The sequence below is a fragment of the Corythoichthys intestinalis genome, chromosome 5 (genome assembly GCF_030265065.1).
Source record: "Corythoichthys intestinalis isolate RoL2023-P3 chromosome 5, ASM3026506v1, whole genome shotgun sequence".
NCBI classification, from domain to species: Eukaryota; Metazoa; Chordata; class Actinopteri; order Syngnathiformes; family Syngnathidae; genus Corythoichthys; species Corythoichthys intestinalis.
Window position 1 is genome coordinate 21151955 of NC_080399.1, and position 19411 is coordinate 21171365.

The 19411-nt window shown below is 39.5% G+C and overlaps 1 protein-coding gene across 2 annotated transcripts in view; it reads right to left on the reverse strand.

Moving 5' to 3' along the window:
• Positions 1-19411, reverse strand: part of cntn1a (contactin 1a) — a 169980-nt gene that overhangs the window by 23735 nt on the left and 126834 nt on the right. For both annotated transcript variants that reach the window (XM_057835694.1, XM_057835695.1), the window contains 6 exons: positions 18813-18937; positions 15210-15327; positions 13056-13203; positions 9575-9702; positions 4608-4780; positions 4066-4189 (listed from right to left, as the gene is read on the reverse strand). In XM_057835694.1, coding sequence (XP_057691677.1) covers positions 4066-4189; positions 4608-4780; positions 9575-9702; positions 13056-13203; positions 15210-15327; positions 18813-18937 — 816 coding nt within the window. The remainder of the gene's footprint in view (positions 1-4065; positions 4190-4607; positions 4781-9574; positions 9703-13055; positions 13204-15209; positions 15328-18812; positions 18938-19411) is intronic.

The following is a 19411-nucleotide window of genomic DNA, read 5'->3' on the forward strand; positions in this document are numbered from 1 at the left end:
ACAAGTTAAACACACTGAATTCAAATCCATTGGTAAAGACTTAAGGATGGAAACATTGACACAAGCCCGATGATCTGACCCACTGTTGGCCTTCAAAATGCACACGTGTCTCTTGTTTCTTCCACTGGAACATTTATTATACAATTAAAAAAAAAAAAAAAGTTTCTTGATAGGAAAGCTATGAGCTTTCCGGGTTCAGCTTCACTCCAAACCCACAGTCTGACTGTAATATACTCATGAATGTGAATAGAAGCTATTAGGCAATCAGATCTGGACAGGCCTAAGTAGTGGCGTCAAAAACCTAGAACTTAATCGCTGATTAGGCTCTTTTGACATATTTGTACAATACTGTCATGTCATGGACGTCAAACCTGGTGATAAAAGGAGTTGTATAGAAGGACTGTCATGCCTTTGTACAATAACATACTATTATAATGTCTTCCTGGAGCTAATCCTGACACAAAAAATGTCTATCCTTCAACACCACCTCTTCTCAGTCAGGCCGTTGACATTTAGCCTCCATTAGTCACGGCATGTGTTTAGAAAGCCTCACTCGTAAGCTGCGTGCGTCCACCTGTGTGACTTTTCTGTGAAGGCAACCCTAATCGCTCGACACGTTACCTTTGTGAGAGAGCTGTAAAGCCAAGTGTCACTCACCATTAAGTACACGTTGATGACAGTCATTAATCGTCAGAACTTTATTGTTGCTTCACTTTTATACTGTGCAGTGGATAGTTTCTACTGTTCATGGCCCCACGGCAAAAGAAAAAAAAATCTATTTGAACACAACAGTTGGAAGGAAACCCGCTAGCAAATAACCGTAATGGTGGAGAACAAAGGTCGACTTGATTCACTTCTCGGCATGAGGCCATTTCTAATAAGACCGATTTTATCAAAGAGGCGAGTACGTGTGGCAAGAAAATAGACCCCTGCAGCAAAGTGGAGACTGAGAATTGTAATAGTCCATATTCTAGAACAATGGGATAGGCTAAAATTAGTTTCTCATTTTTTTAGTTTTGTACCAAAAGTATTTGACTGGAAACTGAGTAAAGCAACATACCTGACAGCTACAGTAGAGTACGTTTTTTGAGACAGATAACTTTTTCTTTTTCAAGCTAAGTAAGATCAAATCTAAGAGCAACAACAACAAAAAATCAGTAGGGCCCATAAAAAAGTTAGCTTTATCAAGAACATCTGTCTAGTTTTCCAATCATAGATCTTAGTTGAGTAAATTCGCTGTTAAGAGCACAGACTTCAAAATGATATTGACGGGAAACATTCCACAGACACTGCGCCACGCCTTCAGGTAGGGAGCAGTCCCACAGTCTACTTCAGATATTCGCAGTCGGTCACAGTTACTCAACACATGCAGCGATCCAACGCTGGATCTAGGTTGAAAAAGTACAATAGCTGTACCCCATACAAACAGGAAGGATTGTCTCAGGAGTGATTTGTTCGAGGATTCAAGGTAATTATTATATTTTCCGTACCATGCATGCACTTTGAAACTTTGTAAAAAAAAAACAATGGGAGAAATTAACTGCTACGGCATTGGCGTCATAATTCAAATGCGAACTGCCATTTGTTTGGGGTTTTTTTTTTTTTTTTTTTTTTTGCTTTTAACCAAGAATCGAGTGTTTTATGTTCATATCTATAAAGAATTCAGGGATGAAAGCATTTATTCACAAGAATTTTCAACGTAAAAAGCTCTTTGTGGTGATAAGGTGGCGCTACAGTGGCTTAAACTGCCTGTGACACGAAAAAGCATGTTTATTTCATAATACACGAGGTATCTTATACTCCTGAATGAAATGGACCACTTGGATGTGTGTGGAAGTGAGCGCTATATTTATTTAGCTTGTTGAATCCCGCGCCATGAAAAATAGTGACTTCCGGCAACAGTCTTGAGTTGAGAAAGAGGGCGCTGTGACGTGTACAGAGGAAGGAGTCCTCTTCACTATACAGCTGTACTGTTGTATGAGAAAGACTAAAGATTCAGCTGATTTTGTGAATTAATACGTTTATTTTTCGCATCACGAACAAACAGCTGCAGAAAAATCTTGCTGTATGAGGGAGAGGCATGTGCGCCTTTTTGGGGTTTCAAAAGGTTCCCATTCACCAGTGGATATTGGCCAAAACAAGCCCTATTACTGTGGGACCATGGGACTTACGAGTAAGTGAGTAAACATCGTGTTTTGTATTATGTCAAATACTGGGATCATTTTAATATGTAGGTGGCTTGCATTTTGTGGCTGACATGCTCCTTGTCCACTTGGCTGACGACCGGCGGCTTGTCGCACATCCCCCCCGCCGGGAGAGCACTATACTCGGCTTATTCTGTCAAATTTTCCAACCGATCAGAAATTGCAACTTTGTGTTAAAAATAGCCGCGAATGCAGCGATTACAAAGTAAACACTACAAACTTTCTTTAAATAAAGGACTACTTACGTTTCATCATGGATTGGGATGTAAAAAGCTCTCCTCATACACATTAGCTGCACAACAACTGCAGCCGCTCTCCTTTATGACTCTCTGTTTACGTCTTCGCCGTGTAGTAAAGCATTATTTTGCCATATTCGTGTTGACCATTTGGCAGCTACACGCTCCTCCGACGTCGGCCAGTTTGTTCAGCGGTCATTGTCCAGCTGCTTCCCCAGCGAGCTCTCCTGTCCGTAGTAGCAGGGGAACGGGCTGTAAATTGCTCTCCCCCGGGCGGTTTGCCGATCGGCAAAAACAATCGACAAACCAGTCGTCATGTGAAATTATCCGGGCAAGTTATGTGTGATTTTCCGCTTCGAAGACTTTGAAACATCACTCGGTTCGGGTTAGCATGTCGGCTAGCTGTCAGGCCTCTTGGTTTGTTTACATTCTCCGAAGCCGGGGAAGGGAAATGACATAAGCCCGATTTAGGTGGCATAAAATATTGTTCGGGAGGTGCGACAGTAAAGGTGAAGTCGACAGTTTTGACCATTATGGAGTAATTTTGCCACGTCGTCTTGAATAAATGCATTTTTATTATTTCATATTCCATTTAGCACAAGACTGTTATTTGTCATGACCATACCATTTATTTAGCTATTGGGGAAAATACTTGGATAAAAATAATATCCTGTAAAAATATTGGAGTAGAGAGACTGAAACAATGACATTTTGCGGCTCTCTTCGTCACGTTTTCCTCGTTCTGAATAATTATCCCTCAACGGGCTGACTGGTCCTTCTCAAGCCATTTATTTAGCTATTGGGGAAAAATACTTGGAGAAAAAGAATATCTTGTAAAAATATTGGAGTAGAGAGACTGAAACAATGACATTTTGCGGCTCTCTTCGTTGCGTTTTCCTCGTTGTGAATAATTCCTCCTCAATGGGCTGCATACTAAATCAGATGAAATCGTGACTCCGCTGATGTCGTCCACCTGTTGGGGACGCTCGAGCCTTATATTGAAAGGCGTGGCTAACCGGCAGATTAAAAGACTAATTTCTCGTCATCTGCGCTTTGCTAAATTGTTGTATATAGTTGAATCGTCTCAAAATATGATTCTAATTCACATAATAATCCTGTTTAAGACTTTTTTCTCCTGTCGTACGCACTTTAAAGACTACCAGCACGTTCGACATATTTACGTAAAATAAATGCTAACAGTCCGGTTCTTTGCTCTTTTAACAATGAATCGAGACTGTTTTATGTCCATATTTATAAAGAATACAGGGATTTAAGCATTTATTCACAAGAACTTTCTCTGTAAAAAGCTCTTTGTGGTGATAAGGCAGCACCACAGTGGTTTAAAGACTAGCAGCACATTCAACATATTTACGTAAAACAAATGCTACCTGCCATTTTTTGTTGTTGTTGTTGCTTTTAACCAAGACTCAAGACTGTTTTACGTCCATATCTATAAAGAATTCAATGATTTAAGCATTTACTCACAAGAATTGTCAACGTAAAAAGTTCTGTGTCTGTGTTTCCACTAGGTCAGCTTTGATGGAGATAGGCCCCCCATTAATCGGCCCCGCGCCCTGTGTCCCATCAATATCACAATGAAGTCTATGGTGAAGAGCCTGACTTACCTCTTACAACCAGGCTGGCAGAGGAGGTCACGTTGTCCACGGTTGTCTGCGCCGTGCAGGTGTAAATCCCGGCGTGTTTTAACTGGGCGTTCTTGATCATCAGCTCACCATCTGAACTCCCGTTCTGCCGAAGACCACAACTGAGCTTCTACAAATGTCTCATAATTATTCATGTTTTTATGTGAATTATTAATTGAATTGCAATGAGGAAACCTTTAGCGCAAAATGATAATTTCAAGGGTTAATGAGTCTGCTTAACTCATTTTGGAGAGTCAAATACTGTTATGAATACTTCTTGAACCATATTAAATCCAAGCGAACCACATTTTATGAGCGGGGGAAAAAGCGGCATCATGTAAAACCCATCACATTCCAATGTGTTGGGGTGGAAAACGTCCACAACGTTGACCACCAATCCACAGAGGGAACCATTAGGTTTGAATCAATGAATGTTATCAGAAATGGCTATTTTATTAAACCCCATAAATGCAACATTAGACAGGGGACTTCCAATTCAGTGGAAATCTTTAATCACTTCTCACCAGCGTGCGTTCGTAATGTTGGCTGTCTTTGTCGAGGTCTATCACTCGGCCATCCAGGGACCAGATGAAGGTGATATCCAGGGAGGAGTCATGCGACGCGTTGCACTCCATCAGCGCGTTTTCCCCCACTTTGACGTCAGCGTTGGAGGGAGCCAAGGTGATCTTTGTGGAGTCTGTAGGGTGCACAAATAAAAGAGGTTGTCAGGAACATTCAGTCATACTACTGAGTACTGACACTCTCATGTGCACAGCTCCAAAGCTTTCATACGCACTACTGAAACACTTGCATACACACAACACAACTGAAAGGCTCTAATAGAAATGACTGGAACGCATTCACATAAAACTGCTCTCGTACAGATCATTGAAAAACTCCCACACACCCTTTGGAAACTCACTTAGCAACCCTACTAAATGTAAAGTTGTTTTCAAAGTATTCAACCTCCACTGCCATACAGATTCAGATTCAGAGATTTTATTTGTCATTGACAACAGCTCTCGCAAGATGACAGCAGATGCAACGAAATTCCGTTTGATGAGTGAGCATCGGGCTGCTACAGAACGTTCCGCACCTCCAACTTCTCCCTCTTCTTCAGAAATTATAGAGCAAGTTACAAGTAGACACACATATATCATACAACATAGCAGGGGTATGACACGATGCACAGGTCACATGCAGGGATTTTTTTGTACGAAAAAAAGGAAAACTACCAGTCATGGCTGGAGGAAGGGTGGGGGCAGTAATAGAAAGAAAAAGGCAGTGGCGGACTAAAGGGGGGGGGGGGGGGGGGGTTGTGTGTGAGTGTGTGTATGCACTAGTGCATCAGTATTTGTACGCGCCTGTAGACAAAATAAGAGTCACAGGGCCCTGCGACCGGCCTTGGGAAGAGATCAAGGGCAAGAGAGGGCCATCTGCGCAGCTCTCTCCAGGAGAAGGGGGGGGGGGGGGGGGGGGGTTGGGGTAAGGATGTTCGGGAAAGGAAAGGAAAATTATAATCAAATCAAGCCGAATAAGTAATTTAATATGTCCAAATGCGGTTGGTCTTCAGTCAAATTCGCGCTCCACATGGCGTAGGCCATGTCATTAAGTCATTGCCAATAGTCACGGTCTGCCTTGACAGTTCAGTCACCTGCCCCGACAGTTCCGTCACCTGGCGCAAGGTAGCATCCACTTTTCTCCATTCTTCCTCGGACCGAACTGTGAGTCCACGGAGCCATTTCTCGATTCGGCCCACGACGCCATCTTCCAATGCCTTGAATCGCACCTTTTGATCCGTGGTCAATTTGTTGATTTCCTTGTAAGCTGCCGTCTTGGAAACTTTCTGGTAGAGCAGGGCACATCCTAAACCAACCAGAAGGAACCCCACAACCGTCACGTCAAACAGCCAAATATCCTCAATATCTTTCACGGACAGGACAGTAAGACACGCTGGCTTCCAGTGATCCCATGAATCTCTCACATATCCAGCGGCGAAGCTCCCGCCCGGGCAAGAAAGCTTTCCTGGTACAACGTGTCTTGTTGACAAAAATCTTGTCAATTGCGCTGAGAGACCGACTAATCAGATCCATTTTCGTATGAGAGACCAGCTCAGTTAATCCACAGAGGAAATACAGTGGGGCAAATAAGTATTTAGTCAACCACATACTGTATGTGCAAGTCCTCTCACTTGAAAATATTAGAGAGGCCTGTAATTGTCAACATGGTTAAACCTCAACCATGAGAGACAGGATGTGGAAAAAAAACCCAGAAAAACACATTGTTTGATTTTTAAGTAATTTATTTGCAAATCTTTGTGGAAAATAAGTATTTGGTCAATACCAAAAGTTCATCTCAATACTTTGTTATGTACTCTTTGTTGGCAATAACGGAGGCCAAACGTTTTCTGTAACTCTTCACAAGCTTTTCACACACTGTTGCTGATATTTTGGCCCATTCCTCCATGCACATCTCCTCTAGAGCAGTGATGTTTTGGGGCTGTCGTTGGGCAACACGGACTTTCAACTCCCTCCGCAGATTTTCTATGGGGTTGAGATCTGGAGACTGGCTAGGCCACTCCAGGACCTTGAAATGCTTCTTACGAAGCCACTCCTTTGTTGCCCTGGCTGTGTGTTTGGGATCATTGTCATGCTGAAAGACCCAGCCACGTCTCATCTTCAATTCCCTTGCTGATGGAAGGAGATTTTCACTCAAAATCTCTCGATACATGGCCCCATTCATTCTTTCCTTTACACAAATCAGTCGTCCTGGTCCCTTTGCAGAAAAACAGCCCCAAAGCATAATGTTTCCACCTCCATGCTTCACAGTCGGTATGGTGCAATTCAGTATTCTTTTCCCTCCAAACAAGAGAACCTGTGTTTCTACCAAAAAGTTCTATTTTGGTTTCATCTGACCATAACACATTCTCTCAGTCCTCTTCTGGATCGTCCAAATGCTCTCTAGCGAACCGCAGACGGGCCTGGACGTGTACTTTCTTCAGCAGGGGGACACGTCTGGCAGTGCAGGATTTGAGTCCCTGGCGGCGCATTGTGTTACTGATAGTAGCCTTTGTTACTGTGGTCCCAGCTCTCTGTAGTTCATTCATTAGGTCCCCCCGTGTGGTTCTTGGATTTTTGCTCCCCGTTCTTGTTATCATATTGACACCACGGGGTGAGGAGGGAGTTGAAAGTCCGTGTTGCCCAACGACAGCCCCAAAACATCACTGCTCAAGAGGAGATTTGCATGGAGGAATGGGCCACAATACCAGCAACAGTGTGTGAAAAGCTTGTGAAGAGTTACAGAAAACGTTTTGCCTCCGTTATTGCCAACAAAGGGTACATAATAAAGTATTGAGAGGAACTTTTGGTTTAGACCAAATACTTATTTTCCACACTGATTTGCAAATAAATTATTTAAAAATCAAACAATGTGATTTTCTGTTTTTTTCCCCCCCCACATTCTGTCTCTCATGGTTGAGGTTTACCCATGTTGACAATTAGAGGCCTCTCTAATATTTTCAAGTGGGAGAACTTGTACAATTAGTGGTTGACCAAATACTTATTTGCCCCACTGTACATAAAAAGCAGAGAGACTAGACTGACGCAGATAGCAGCAAGCAGGAGCAGGGAAGAAACACGTCCGCCTCCATTGAAGGCAGGAAGAAGAAGGCCGTGTACACACGAATACAATGTTGTGGCAAGTCTGACATTTTTTATCGCATTCATAAACATCTTGATGTGATTATGAAAAATATTTTAAAATACAATAAATGTCATTCTATAACACTACACTGGAGTGGAGGTTTGAATATTTTTTAACACAAATGTACAGTATATTATTTGAGCCATATGAGCGCATTTTGGAATCATCTTTAAAGCTCTGGAGAGGGCCGCTACCGTTGGTGGCACGACCAGGTGGTGAAGACCACTGCTGAAGCCATGGCCAAAGCAGCACCAAAAACAACAGCAGCAAGCAACAACTTGGCAGGAGGAGAATCACCTTTGTGAGTACTCACAGTCACAGCCTAAACCAGCGGCTGGGCTCCTCCCCCAGCACTGGACTGGGAGCTACAAGTGGACTTGGACAAGCAACTTAAGTTTCCAGTCCACATCACAACAACTTCATTGAGGCCAGACATCGTGCTTACGTCAGTATCTTCAAGGGAGTGTCTATTGAACTGACAGTTCCTTGGGAGGATTGCGAGAGGGGGCAAACAAGCAGAAGCAGTCAAAGTACCAGGAGCTAGTTGAGCAATACCAAAGGGGAGGCTGGAAGGCACGCCGTGAGCGCATTGAAGTGGGGTGGAAGGGCTTTGCTGGCCGCTCACTGTGCTAGGTGTTCACTCTACTTGGCATCACAGGTGTAGAAAAGAGGAGGGCCATCAAGGACACCATGGAGTCAGCAGAGAGCACCTCAGGTGGAGCGATCTGTAGGCCAATGCCACTGGGACGCAAGCCCGGTCTGATCAACCCTGGCTGGGGAACACTGAATGACGGGTATGATGATGAAATATCCGAAAGTCCCGATGATCTCAGGCACATTACTGAAGATGCATCACAATGCATCCTAGGATGTATCTCACATTTATTACCTTATTACCACATTTAACTCGACGTTGGTACAAAAAAAGCAACTATAATAAAATTAACATTTAGTATACATAAATAACAAGTCAAAGTGCATAGGTCATTAATTCTGAGAAGGTGTAAATGACTGTTGTGATATTAATCAACAACAAGGTTTAAATGAATTTCTACTCTGCGATATTAGGTGTATATCATATTTGAGTTTATTTACATTTGACTATGATGCTTGAGTAGCAACAACCAAAATAAATAATACGTGGAAGTGTAAATGTAAAGTAATTGCCAATAGTTAAAGTAACTTAATTGTGGCTGCCAAAATTTTGATCATGATTCAAATTCGATTGATTGTTCAAGTGTCCAGCTTGTTTCCAAACGGGGGCTAAGCAATCTTGTTGAAACGCATTTTCAATAATTAAGAAAAAAAATAGAGAAGCAAAAAAAAAAAATCAAGCTAATATTTATTTTAAAAATCTAGGTTTATTATCACGCTGAATGTCAAGAGTGCTACCTACATTAAGTGCTGAGAAGAAAAAAATAGGTGGACTTGTTTAGTATACATAGTTGTCCACAGGGGGGCAGAAAAGAGCTGCTTATGGATTACCAATAGAGAACATGAACAGGTTGACAGCTATATTGCATCCCTAGTAACAGAACAATTACTTGACATTCAATCTAATTATATCCTTTATATAGAACACAATGATGCTTCTTTCCTATTAGATTTGCTCCTCCTAAGCAATACTCGTGTGTCCCCACTTTATAAAAGAAGCTCATACGAGAGCAGTTATTTAACATCCATTGACGAGTGGAGGTCAGGCAACATAAGAGTGATGATTTCTCATTCAAGGCTAACATCAGTCAAACTGTGCAACAGACACCATATTGGAAGAATCCTATTCATTTACCTGTCACTGTTAGAGAGCCTGTGCTGTTGGCCTTGCCCCGATCATTGTAGGCAAAACAGGTGTATCTACCCTCATCTGTGCGAGTCACGTTGAGGATTTCCAAACTGCCATCCTCCCAGATGAACATCCTGAGGAGATGGAGCGAGAGCATATTTGACTCAGTTATGTGGGTCAAGGTTTAGCAAGACTTTCAATACTGGTCTAAACACTCAGACACTTTGAGATAACCAGCTTTTTTTTTTTTTTTTTTTTTCCATAGACTTGCCTCTAAATTTGAACACTCGAATAAAATCATCTTTCCCTTAAATTAACATAAATGTAATTAACATGTTCAATCCACCCCAGAAAATATCAACAAATGTGTGTCATTTGTTTCTAAACACAATTAAAAACACTATATAGTATTGCACAATCTGTAAAAATATAGTAAAGAGGTAAATAGAGAATGTCATGTTATCCATTAAATATCCATTTAGAAGCATTACAGATTTATTGTGTGCTATTTTTGTCTAGTATTGACAAATTATATGAGTCTGACGTGATGGGGGTGGTGTTAACTTATTAGCTATAGACGAGTTTCTTTAAATATGAGCCGTTTTTACATTGACCACGCAGTGATGTTATCATATTAACACTCAAACTAAGAAAACGGGTATAAAAACATCTCTCCCTTAAATGAACATAAATGCAATTAATATGTTCAATCCACCCCAGAAAATATCAACAAATGTGTATCATTTGTTTCTAAACACAATTTAAAAAACACTAAATAATACAGTATTGCACAATCTGAAAAAATATAGTCAAGAGGTAAATAAAGAATGTCATGTTATCTAATAAATATCCATTTAGAAGCATTACAGATGTATTGTGTGCTGTTTTTGTCTAGTATTGATAAATTATATGAGTCTGACGTGATGGGGGTGGTGTTAACGCATTCGCTATAGATGAGTTTTTTTTAAATATGAGCCGTTTTTACTAGGGCTGTCAAAATTATCGCGTTAACGGGCGGTAATTAATTTTTTAAATTAATCACGTTAAAATATTTGACGCATTTAACGCACATGCCCCGCTCAAACAGATTAAAATGACAGCACAGTGTAATGTCAACTTGTTGTGTTTTTTGTAGGGCTGTCAAAATTATTGCGTTAACGGGCGGTAAGTAATTTTTAAAATTAATCACGTTAAAATATTTGACGCATTTAACGCACATGCCCCGCTCAAACAGATTAAAATGACAGCACAATGTAATGTCCACTTGTCACTTGTGTTTTTGGGTGTTTTGTCGCCCTCTGCTGGCACTTGGGTGCGACTGATTTTATGGGTTTCAGCATCACATGAGCATTGTGTAATTATTGACATCAACAATGGCGAGCTACTAGTTTATTTTTTGATTGAAAATGTTACAAATTTTATTAAAACAAAAACATTAAGAGTGGTTTTAATATAAAATTTCTATAACTTGTACTAACATTTATCTTTTAAGAACTACAAGTCTTTCTGTCCATGGATCGCTTTAACAGAATGTTAATAATGTTAATGCCATCTTGTTGATTTATTGTTATGATAAACAAATACAGTACTTATGTACCGTATGTTGAATGTACAGTATATATCCGTCTTGTGTCTTATCTTTCCATTCCAACAATAATTTACAGAAAAATATGGCATACAGTATTTTACAGATGGTTTGAATTGCGATTAATTTTTCAGCTGTAATTAACTCGATAAAAAATTTTAATCGTTTGACAGCCCGTTTTTACATTGACCACGCAGTGACGTCATCATATTAACACTCAAAATAAGGAAACAGATCAACAACCTTCCTACTGATCTAACGGCTATTATGTTATTTCAGAAATTGAATTATTGGCTACCATTGACAGTGGTAGATGTCCCAAATGAATTGGACATCTGCCGCCGTCAATGGCAAGGAAATAATGATTACTCCTCCTCGTTCAAACAAATTGGATTTTTTTTTCCACTCTCAATGGCAGTGAATGAGTTAAGAGGTGGATTGAGTAGGGTCATCTTTAAAAGACACATGTACCAAATGCATGGACTGCCACTGGTTTGAATGCTGAATAAAACATGTAGACCAGTGGTTCTTAACCTGGGTTCGATCGAACCCCAGGAGTTCGGTGAATAAGTCTAAGGGGTTTGGTGAAGGTCAAGAAACGCAGAGCCCTATTTTCGTACGTTGATTAAATCCAGGCAAAGTGGCTTTTTAAACCAGATTTTGGACTAGTTTGCTCCCAATTTACAGGCTTAATCCATTTCTTTTTAACTGCTAGTCCTCGATCTGATGGGAGGTGGAACTGGTTTGCTCAGTGGAAAGTTCGCACTTGGTATGAGGGAATACAACAGACCAATGGGTAGCGTGGTCACAAATTCTGACCTGTTTATAAAACATGCTGTCAAAACAAGAAGAATCTTGAACGAGTATTTGCTGAATTACTAGCTTGCTAACTTAGCCGTTTATTGCCAACTGTATCACATTTGATACACCTAAAATTTCATGATTTTGAAACTAATTCAGAATTTTGACATTTATTTTTGAAAAAAAAAATGATGGATGCAAGTCAACACATGCATCTACAGGTTCCATGAGGAAGAAAAAAAAGGATTTATCAAGGGTTATATATATTAGAGCGCTTATTACACATATTCATTTTGACTTCTCTTTTTACAAATTTGAAAATACAGGTTTCATTAGGACCTTATTTTTCAAATTTTGGGATTCTCTGATAATTGCTTCAAGTATTTAAGGGTTAGATATACGTATATCGGTTTTGAATTAGGAAAAAAATGCTTTATTATATAATTCCGAAGGGTTCAATTAATCCACATGTCAAACCTGTGGGGTTCGGTACCTTTAGCAAGTTTAAGAACCACTGATGTAGAGTGTAAGGTAAAAAGTCAAATGTATATTATTCCATGTGTTTGAAAAAAACAATAATGTAAAAGTTCTTGGAATATGTGATGCATCTATAACGAAGTTTGGAAATAGAGCATATGAGTGTAAAAGTGAGCTGAAGGCAAAAAAGAGAAGACATCAGAATCCCTTTTTTCTTTGCATATTTCACCCTCATGCATGAAAAATAGCATCCACACCACAGAGGCGATTAAGGGGCATATGCTGCATAGTAATTTGACCGCCGCTTCTCCCGCGTTTGAACCCGCTGTGGGGGGAAGGGAGAAGGTCGGGGGGTCCCCCCGCCCCAACCAGATTAGGCTTGTTTTTTCAGTGAGGGGTTTACCCATCAGGATGAGCTTAACGTCAGGAAAACCACATCAACAACATGCCTTTCAGAATTAGGGAATCCGCAGCTTATTTGGATCCCGAAAATGGCACGTTAGATTCGCGGGGATTCTCTGCTACTCATCCCATGTGGTATTTTGACCCACATAGAAGAAGGGTGAACCAGATAATGACAACCTTTGGAAGAGTCAAGGCCGTTTTAAGGGGAGAATTGCTCACCTGCTGGAGTTGGATAGCAACTCAGTTTCCTTGCTCCAAGTGACTTTAGGTTTGGGGGCGGCTTTGGGTCGACACTCCATCACCACTCGGCCGTTTCTAGGAGCGAGGGCATGCTTCAGCGGGTTGTGCTCGAAAGTGGGCGCGCAGGCTGGGAGAGGAGACAAGCGAATATGAATTAATGATGAAAACAACCATACATTAATGCATTCTGTATTCACAATGAACAATTGGCCAAGCCATTCATGCATCCATCAATCTATCAATTTTCTGGAGCGTTTATCCGCATCAGAGACAACACTAAATACTTCTTAATAGCAGTGAAAGATTTTGTTGTAGTATCTCAAACCCCACGTTCTTGAATAATTGAGCCTTTTTTTACTCTTCATGGTCACCATAGTTCCTGCAATTTAGGGGCGCAACATGAAAGTAAGTCAGCATGTCAAATGATATTTTCTGAGGCTTGATTTACACTGTACAGTGTAACGTGTAAGTGTAAATTGCGATTGTTTTTTCTCAAGTGGCACTAGAGGGGATATGTGTTATGGCAGTGTAAAGACAAAAATGAGTACATATAGAATCAAATACCTCCAGGTGGATAAAAGTATGGTATTCATCAAATATATGGTACTTTAAATGCAGCGTAAACACACAATATCGGATACACTACATTCAATAATTGCTAGCTTGACATGAAAAATATACCAATTGGTGACACCTATGCACCCGTTTTCTAAACAAAACAAAATTTTTAAAAAATAAACAAAACAACCCATTGCAAAGGTAAACTAGCGCAAAATGCATAGACAATTACATGTAGAAGTATGTATAATTTAATAGTTAAAAAAGTAAGGGTGGGAACCTTTTGCTACCTCACAATACGGTACGATTTGCGATACAAAGCTCATAGACTTCAGAATGATATTGACGTGACACGGGGTGCGGGGCCGATTAATAAGGGGCCTGCATTGTTGGCGTGGCCGTCAAAGCTGACCGAGTGGAATCACAGACAAAGAGCTTTTGCTCGTTGAAAATTCTTGTGAATAAATGCTTAAATCCGTTCCTCCATGCAGATCTTCTCTAGAGCACTGATGTTTTGGGGCTGTCGTTGGGCATCGCGGACTTTCAACTCCCTCCTCACCCCGTGGCGTCAAAATGATAACAAGAACGGGGAGCAAAAATCCCAGAACCACACAGCCAGGGCAACAAAGGAGTGGCTTCGTAAGAAGCATTTCAAGGTCCTGGAGTGGCCTAGCCAGTCTCCAGATCTCAACCCTATAGAAAATCTGTGGAGTGAGTTGAAAGTCCGTGTTGCCCAACGACAGCCCCAAAACATCACTGCTCTAGAGGAGATCTGCATGGAGGAATGGGCCAAAATACCAGCAACAGTGTGTGAAAAGCTTGTGAAGAGTTACAGAAAACGTTTGGCCTCCGTTATTGCCAACAAAGGGTACATAACAAAGTATTGAGATGAACTTTTGGTATTGACCAAATACTTATTTTCCACCATGACTTGCAAATAAATTCTTTAAAAATTAAACAATGTGATTTTCTGTTTTTTTTTTCCCACATTCTGTCCCTCATGGTTGAGGTTTAACCATGTTGACAATTACAGGCCTCTCTAATATTTTCAAGTGGGAGAACTTGCACAATTAGTGTTTGACTAAATACTTATTTGCCCCACTGTATTGCATATGTGCAATATACTAAACCGTTTTTAAAAAATTGCTGCTACTCTACTCAATGAACAGGTTACACGGATATTAACAACAGTATACAAATAATAGAAATGCTGAGCACAGGTTAGTTAAAACATTAACACAAGAAGAAGAGAAAATAGCTAAATCTCAAGAACAACCAAATTAAAACTCTAAAGAAACAGCTTGAGTCTTGAATTTACATTTCTTTGAGGATCTACAAAGTTACACACTCATTTTAATACTGTCCAAATCTCAGAAGATATTATGCAAATTTTTAAAATTCATTTTTCACTGTATTAAATTATTGCACCCAGTGACTGATGATACTAATCTAAGTGAAACACCTGTCTCGCTCCTGTAAGAATTTAATCTGAATTGGGCATTCGGTCCAGCTGCTGAAAATCCAGTTTCAATTTGAAATAAGACATCAACATTGCAAACTGCTTTTGGGACTCACCAAACACACGCAGCTCAGCATTGGCAAAGATGACTCCGTGGGGATTCTCCGCAATGCACTGGTACATCCCCGAGTCTTCAAATGTCAGGCTGCTGAACGCCATCTCTTTCCTGTCCAACTGTGCAGAATACAAGTCACAAATGTAATCAAGCAACATTTAATCCAGTCCAAATTGCATTAGCGACCAGAAGGCTACGAATCAAACTGTCAGATGTTAACTTGCAAAGATGAGAGGAAGCTCATTTGACTGGGAGAGGCTATCATTAATGAATCCGATGTGAATTTTAACAGCCCGCTCTGCTGTCACTGCTATTCACTTTTTTTATTGTTTATACTGGCAGCATCTCAAAAGCAAAAGGGAATTTTGTTTGACAAGCTGTCTGTACGCCAGCTGCCCATCAGTGGCGGATAGGCAGCAGAAGTTGCAAAGTGCTGGCTAAATGCAGTGGGAGGAAAATGTATGTGGACCCTTTGGAATTTTTTACATTCTCCATTATTGATCCATAAAATTTGCTTTGATCGTCAACAAAATCCAAAGAATTGCATGTTTTCATTGAAAATTACATGATACGTCACAGAACGGGGTGAAAAGGTAACTGAACCTATTGGATTAACAATTGATTTACCTCTTTTAGCAGCGCTAACCTCGACTAAACATTTCCTGTATTTGAAGATTAGACATGGAAACTAGGGTTGTTCCGATCATGTTTTTTTTGCTCCCGATCCGATCCCGATCGTTTTAGTTTGATTATCTGCCGATCCCGATATTTCCCGATCCGATTGCTTTTTTTTTTTTGCCCCCAATTCAATTCCAATCATTCCCGATAATTTTCCCGATCATATACATTTTGGCAATGCATTAAGAAAAAAAATGAATAAAACTGTTTATTATGACAATAAATCCTCAAGATGGCATTTACATTATTAACATTCTTTCTGTGAGACGGATCCACGGATAGAAAGACTTGTAATTCTTAAAGGATAAATGTGACTTTGTATATTGTGGCTAAATATTGCCATCTAGTGGATTTTTATGAGCTTTCAGTAAATGATACTGCAGCCATTTAATTTCTGCCCAAATGCATGATGGGAAGTGCAACCATGACTGTGCGTAATGGTACCAATTGATATATCTTCTCAGCGTTGGGAAAATAGGGTGTTTAAGAAAAAGATCAACTACTACCTTTCTTCCCCACATTGCTTCCTACGAAATTTCTAATCGTTGGAAGAGGGATTGTAAGGCTTTAGCCAATTAAAAAAAAGGCTTCAAAGGCTGCCAAAATTCTCTCTACTCATTTTACATTGCCTTTTAGCTCTATGTATATGTAATACGGAGCCATTATAGATTGAACGCGATAATGCATGAGTGGGTAGTGCAGCGCATGCGTTAATTGCCTTAAATATTTTAATGTTATTTTTATTACCGTTTATAACTGTTGCAGTGTGTTTGTGTGAGTAACTCTCTTGAAGCCAAGGGCATATGTTTGCATAGAGATAGAAGGGCCATAACACTACCAACTTTTCAGGATGCTCAAATTGTCCCTACAAGCTTTTAAGCAACCTTATTTGCATTATACTATAATGAGTTCAGTTATCTAAGGCGGAAAACACTCAGGTGACTTGAAGTTCCGCTGTGAGACCCCCAATTTGGCCAACTTTCAAAATTGTCCGATATGCAAGTGTGATACATCTTTGGAAAGCTTAAAACTTCAATTTTCTGGTGGAAGAAAATTTTTGAACAGGAGGCCATTTAAAAAAAAAAAAAGTTTTTTAAACAGCAAAACCCTATCTGGAGGTAGGAGCACGTGAGAGCAGAATTACAGACGCCATGACTTTAACCTGATACTATCGCGTACTTACCTTGTTTCGATCCAAAAACTCCATGCAGCATGTATCACTGAGTGTCAAGAAACAGCTGTAAATGGCCACAGCTGGGTTATTTTGGGATTTTATGGGCTAAACATGGTAATATAACAAGTGTTGCGATGCAGAAATCGCAGACATCAAGGAGTGGTCGAGATTTTCTTTTTCATATATATTTACTTTTTTTTTTCCAATTTTTCTTTGTATGGATCGATTATTTATCATGTAACATATCGGAGAAAATGTGACAGTAACAAAAAAAAAAAATACAATTAAGCGATAGTTATGAGGTAGATATCCGTGACTTTTTTACAGACGCCATTTTTTTCATTGTGACATAATTTGTTTAAAAGTTTAAAATATGTGAGTGAATAATTTTTTAAAGTCGTTTTTTTTTTTTTTTTTTTTTTAAACGAAATATGAGACATCAATTCATTATTCTAAGCTAAAAACAACAGACATTTTGAATAATGAATATAATTACCTTCGTTTTATGGCTGGGTTGAAACAAAAGCGGTTGCGCAACGTCTGTAAACGGGGGTTTTCAGGGTAAAACGGACAAATTAAAAATAGTTCGGGGGCTTCATGCGCCATGAATCTGCTATGGCAGCATATAGACATATTGTTCTATCAAACACAACAGTTGTTTTGGCTTAAAATACAGCAGTTTCTTTTAAAGAGTAGGGCAAGAGCAGAAACTGCTTTTTCAGTCTTGTCTGTGTTTTCCGCCATAAGGAATTTAGATTGTCTTCCCATATGCTGTAAGGATAGAATTGACCCTACCATTATTAAGTGAATTATTTTCATTATGTTCAAACTTATATTTACCCCTTTTCAATTGCTGAATGTGCTGGTCCATTTTTTCCCCCTCAAACGCACATTTGATTTTCTGATGACTTGCATTGTTTTAAAATGTATTGATTATTTTCGACATTATCTATTTAAAACTTTATTTGCAGCCTATGCAGACATATTTCGTATAATCATACATTAATAAGAGTCGAGGTAAAAAGTTGTCTTTTTTTTTTTATTGAGTTTAACTGTGCTTGCGGCCAAAAGCAGTAGTGTTTTACCTGAAGGATGTCTGAATTTTCATCTATTTTTGTTGAATTTTTGAATTTGATTTTTTTTTTTTATTATTATACAGTACCTATTTATTTAGACAGACAATGCTGAGTGGTCCTAAGACAAATGTTTATTTTTTTGCATTCGTGGAGATAGAAGAGATTATGAACAAGTTTGTATTTATTGTCCATGTTAATATAATTTGCAGTTTAAATTTGCTAATAAAATACAGACATTTATCCTGGAAGTTTTCAAAATGTTTCTTTAGTAGTTTTTAAAAACAAAAGTTTTAATCGGACAGTGTATCCCCTGACCAATACACATAAAAGTTGGTATAAGTCAATACAGATTTAGGTTGCATTGATAACTCAGCCTATGACTTAATTGGGTTCATATTCGTGACCCCCATTCACGCAATCTATTTGATCCTATTAATGTCCCGTTGACAACAAATAGTGTACACGCTGGTTATGCTGTTATATCGTCCCTACCCATGTTGAGACAAAACCTACACCTTAGCTTAAAGCAATGTCCTTCGATCTCGAGACTGTGTTTATTCTTCTGATTTTGACGATCTGACCACATGTTCAATTATAAAGAGATGTAGGATATTTCGGCGTTCAACCTGAATTTTCTTCCAACTGTAACACTCCGATAAATGAGCTTGAACATTACCAGATTTCCATTCTTCAGCCAGCGGATGCTTGGTTCGGGTTTGCCTCTTGCCAAGCAGGACATTTTGTAGGCACTGCCGAGGTCTCCTTCTGCGCTACTAATGTGCTCCACCCACTCAGGAAAAGCTGAAAAATATGGCAGGGAAACACACATGAGGTATAAGCACTGTTGAGTCAGACATGCAAAGCAGAACAAGGTTTCAAAGTGATGTTAATCTTACTTCAGAAAAGTAAATAATTACAGTTACAAATTACTTCTCCCCAAAAGTATTTGCGTTAGTAACTCAGAATGTAATAGTAATTAGTTATTTGGCAAAGTAACTGGTGATAATTTTCATGTTTTTTTTTTCTCTAAAAAAACAAAACAAAACAAAACAAAACAAACCAAAAAAACAGGTCACACAATGTGAAGTTTAAAGGGTTTTTGGGACAATTGGCCCGAGCCCAATTCTTTACCCTAAACTTAACTCAACACAGGGATATTGCGAATATTGCAATAACTAGATAGTAACCTTTGCTATGTGTGGAAGTCATTTAATGTTGTAAATCAACTGTTAAAGTTGTTAAAATTGCTCCCGTTATTGCATTAGTTCCCTTCTG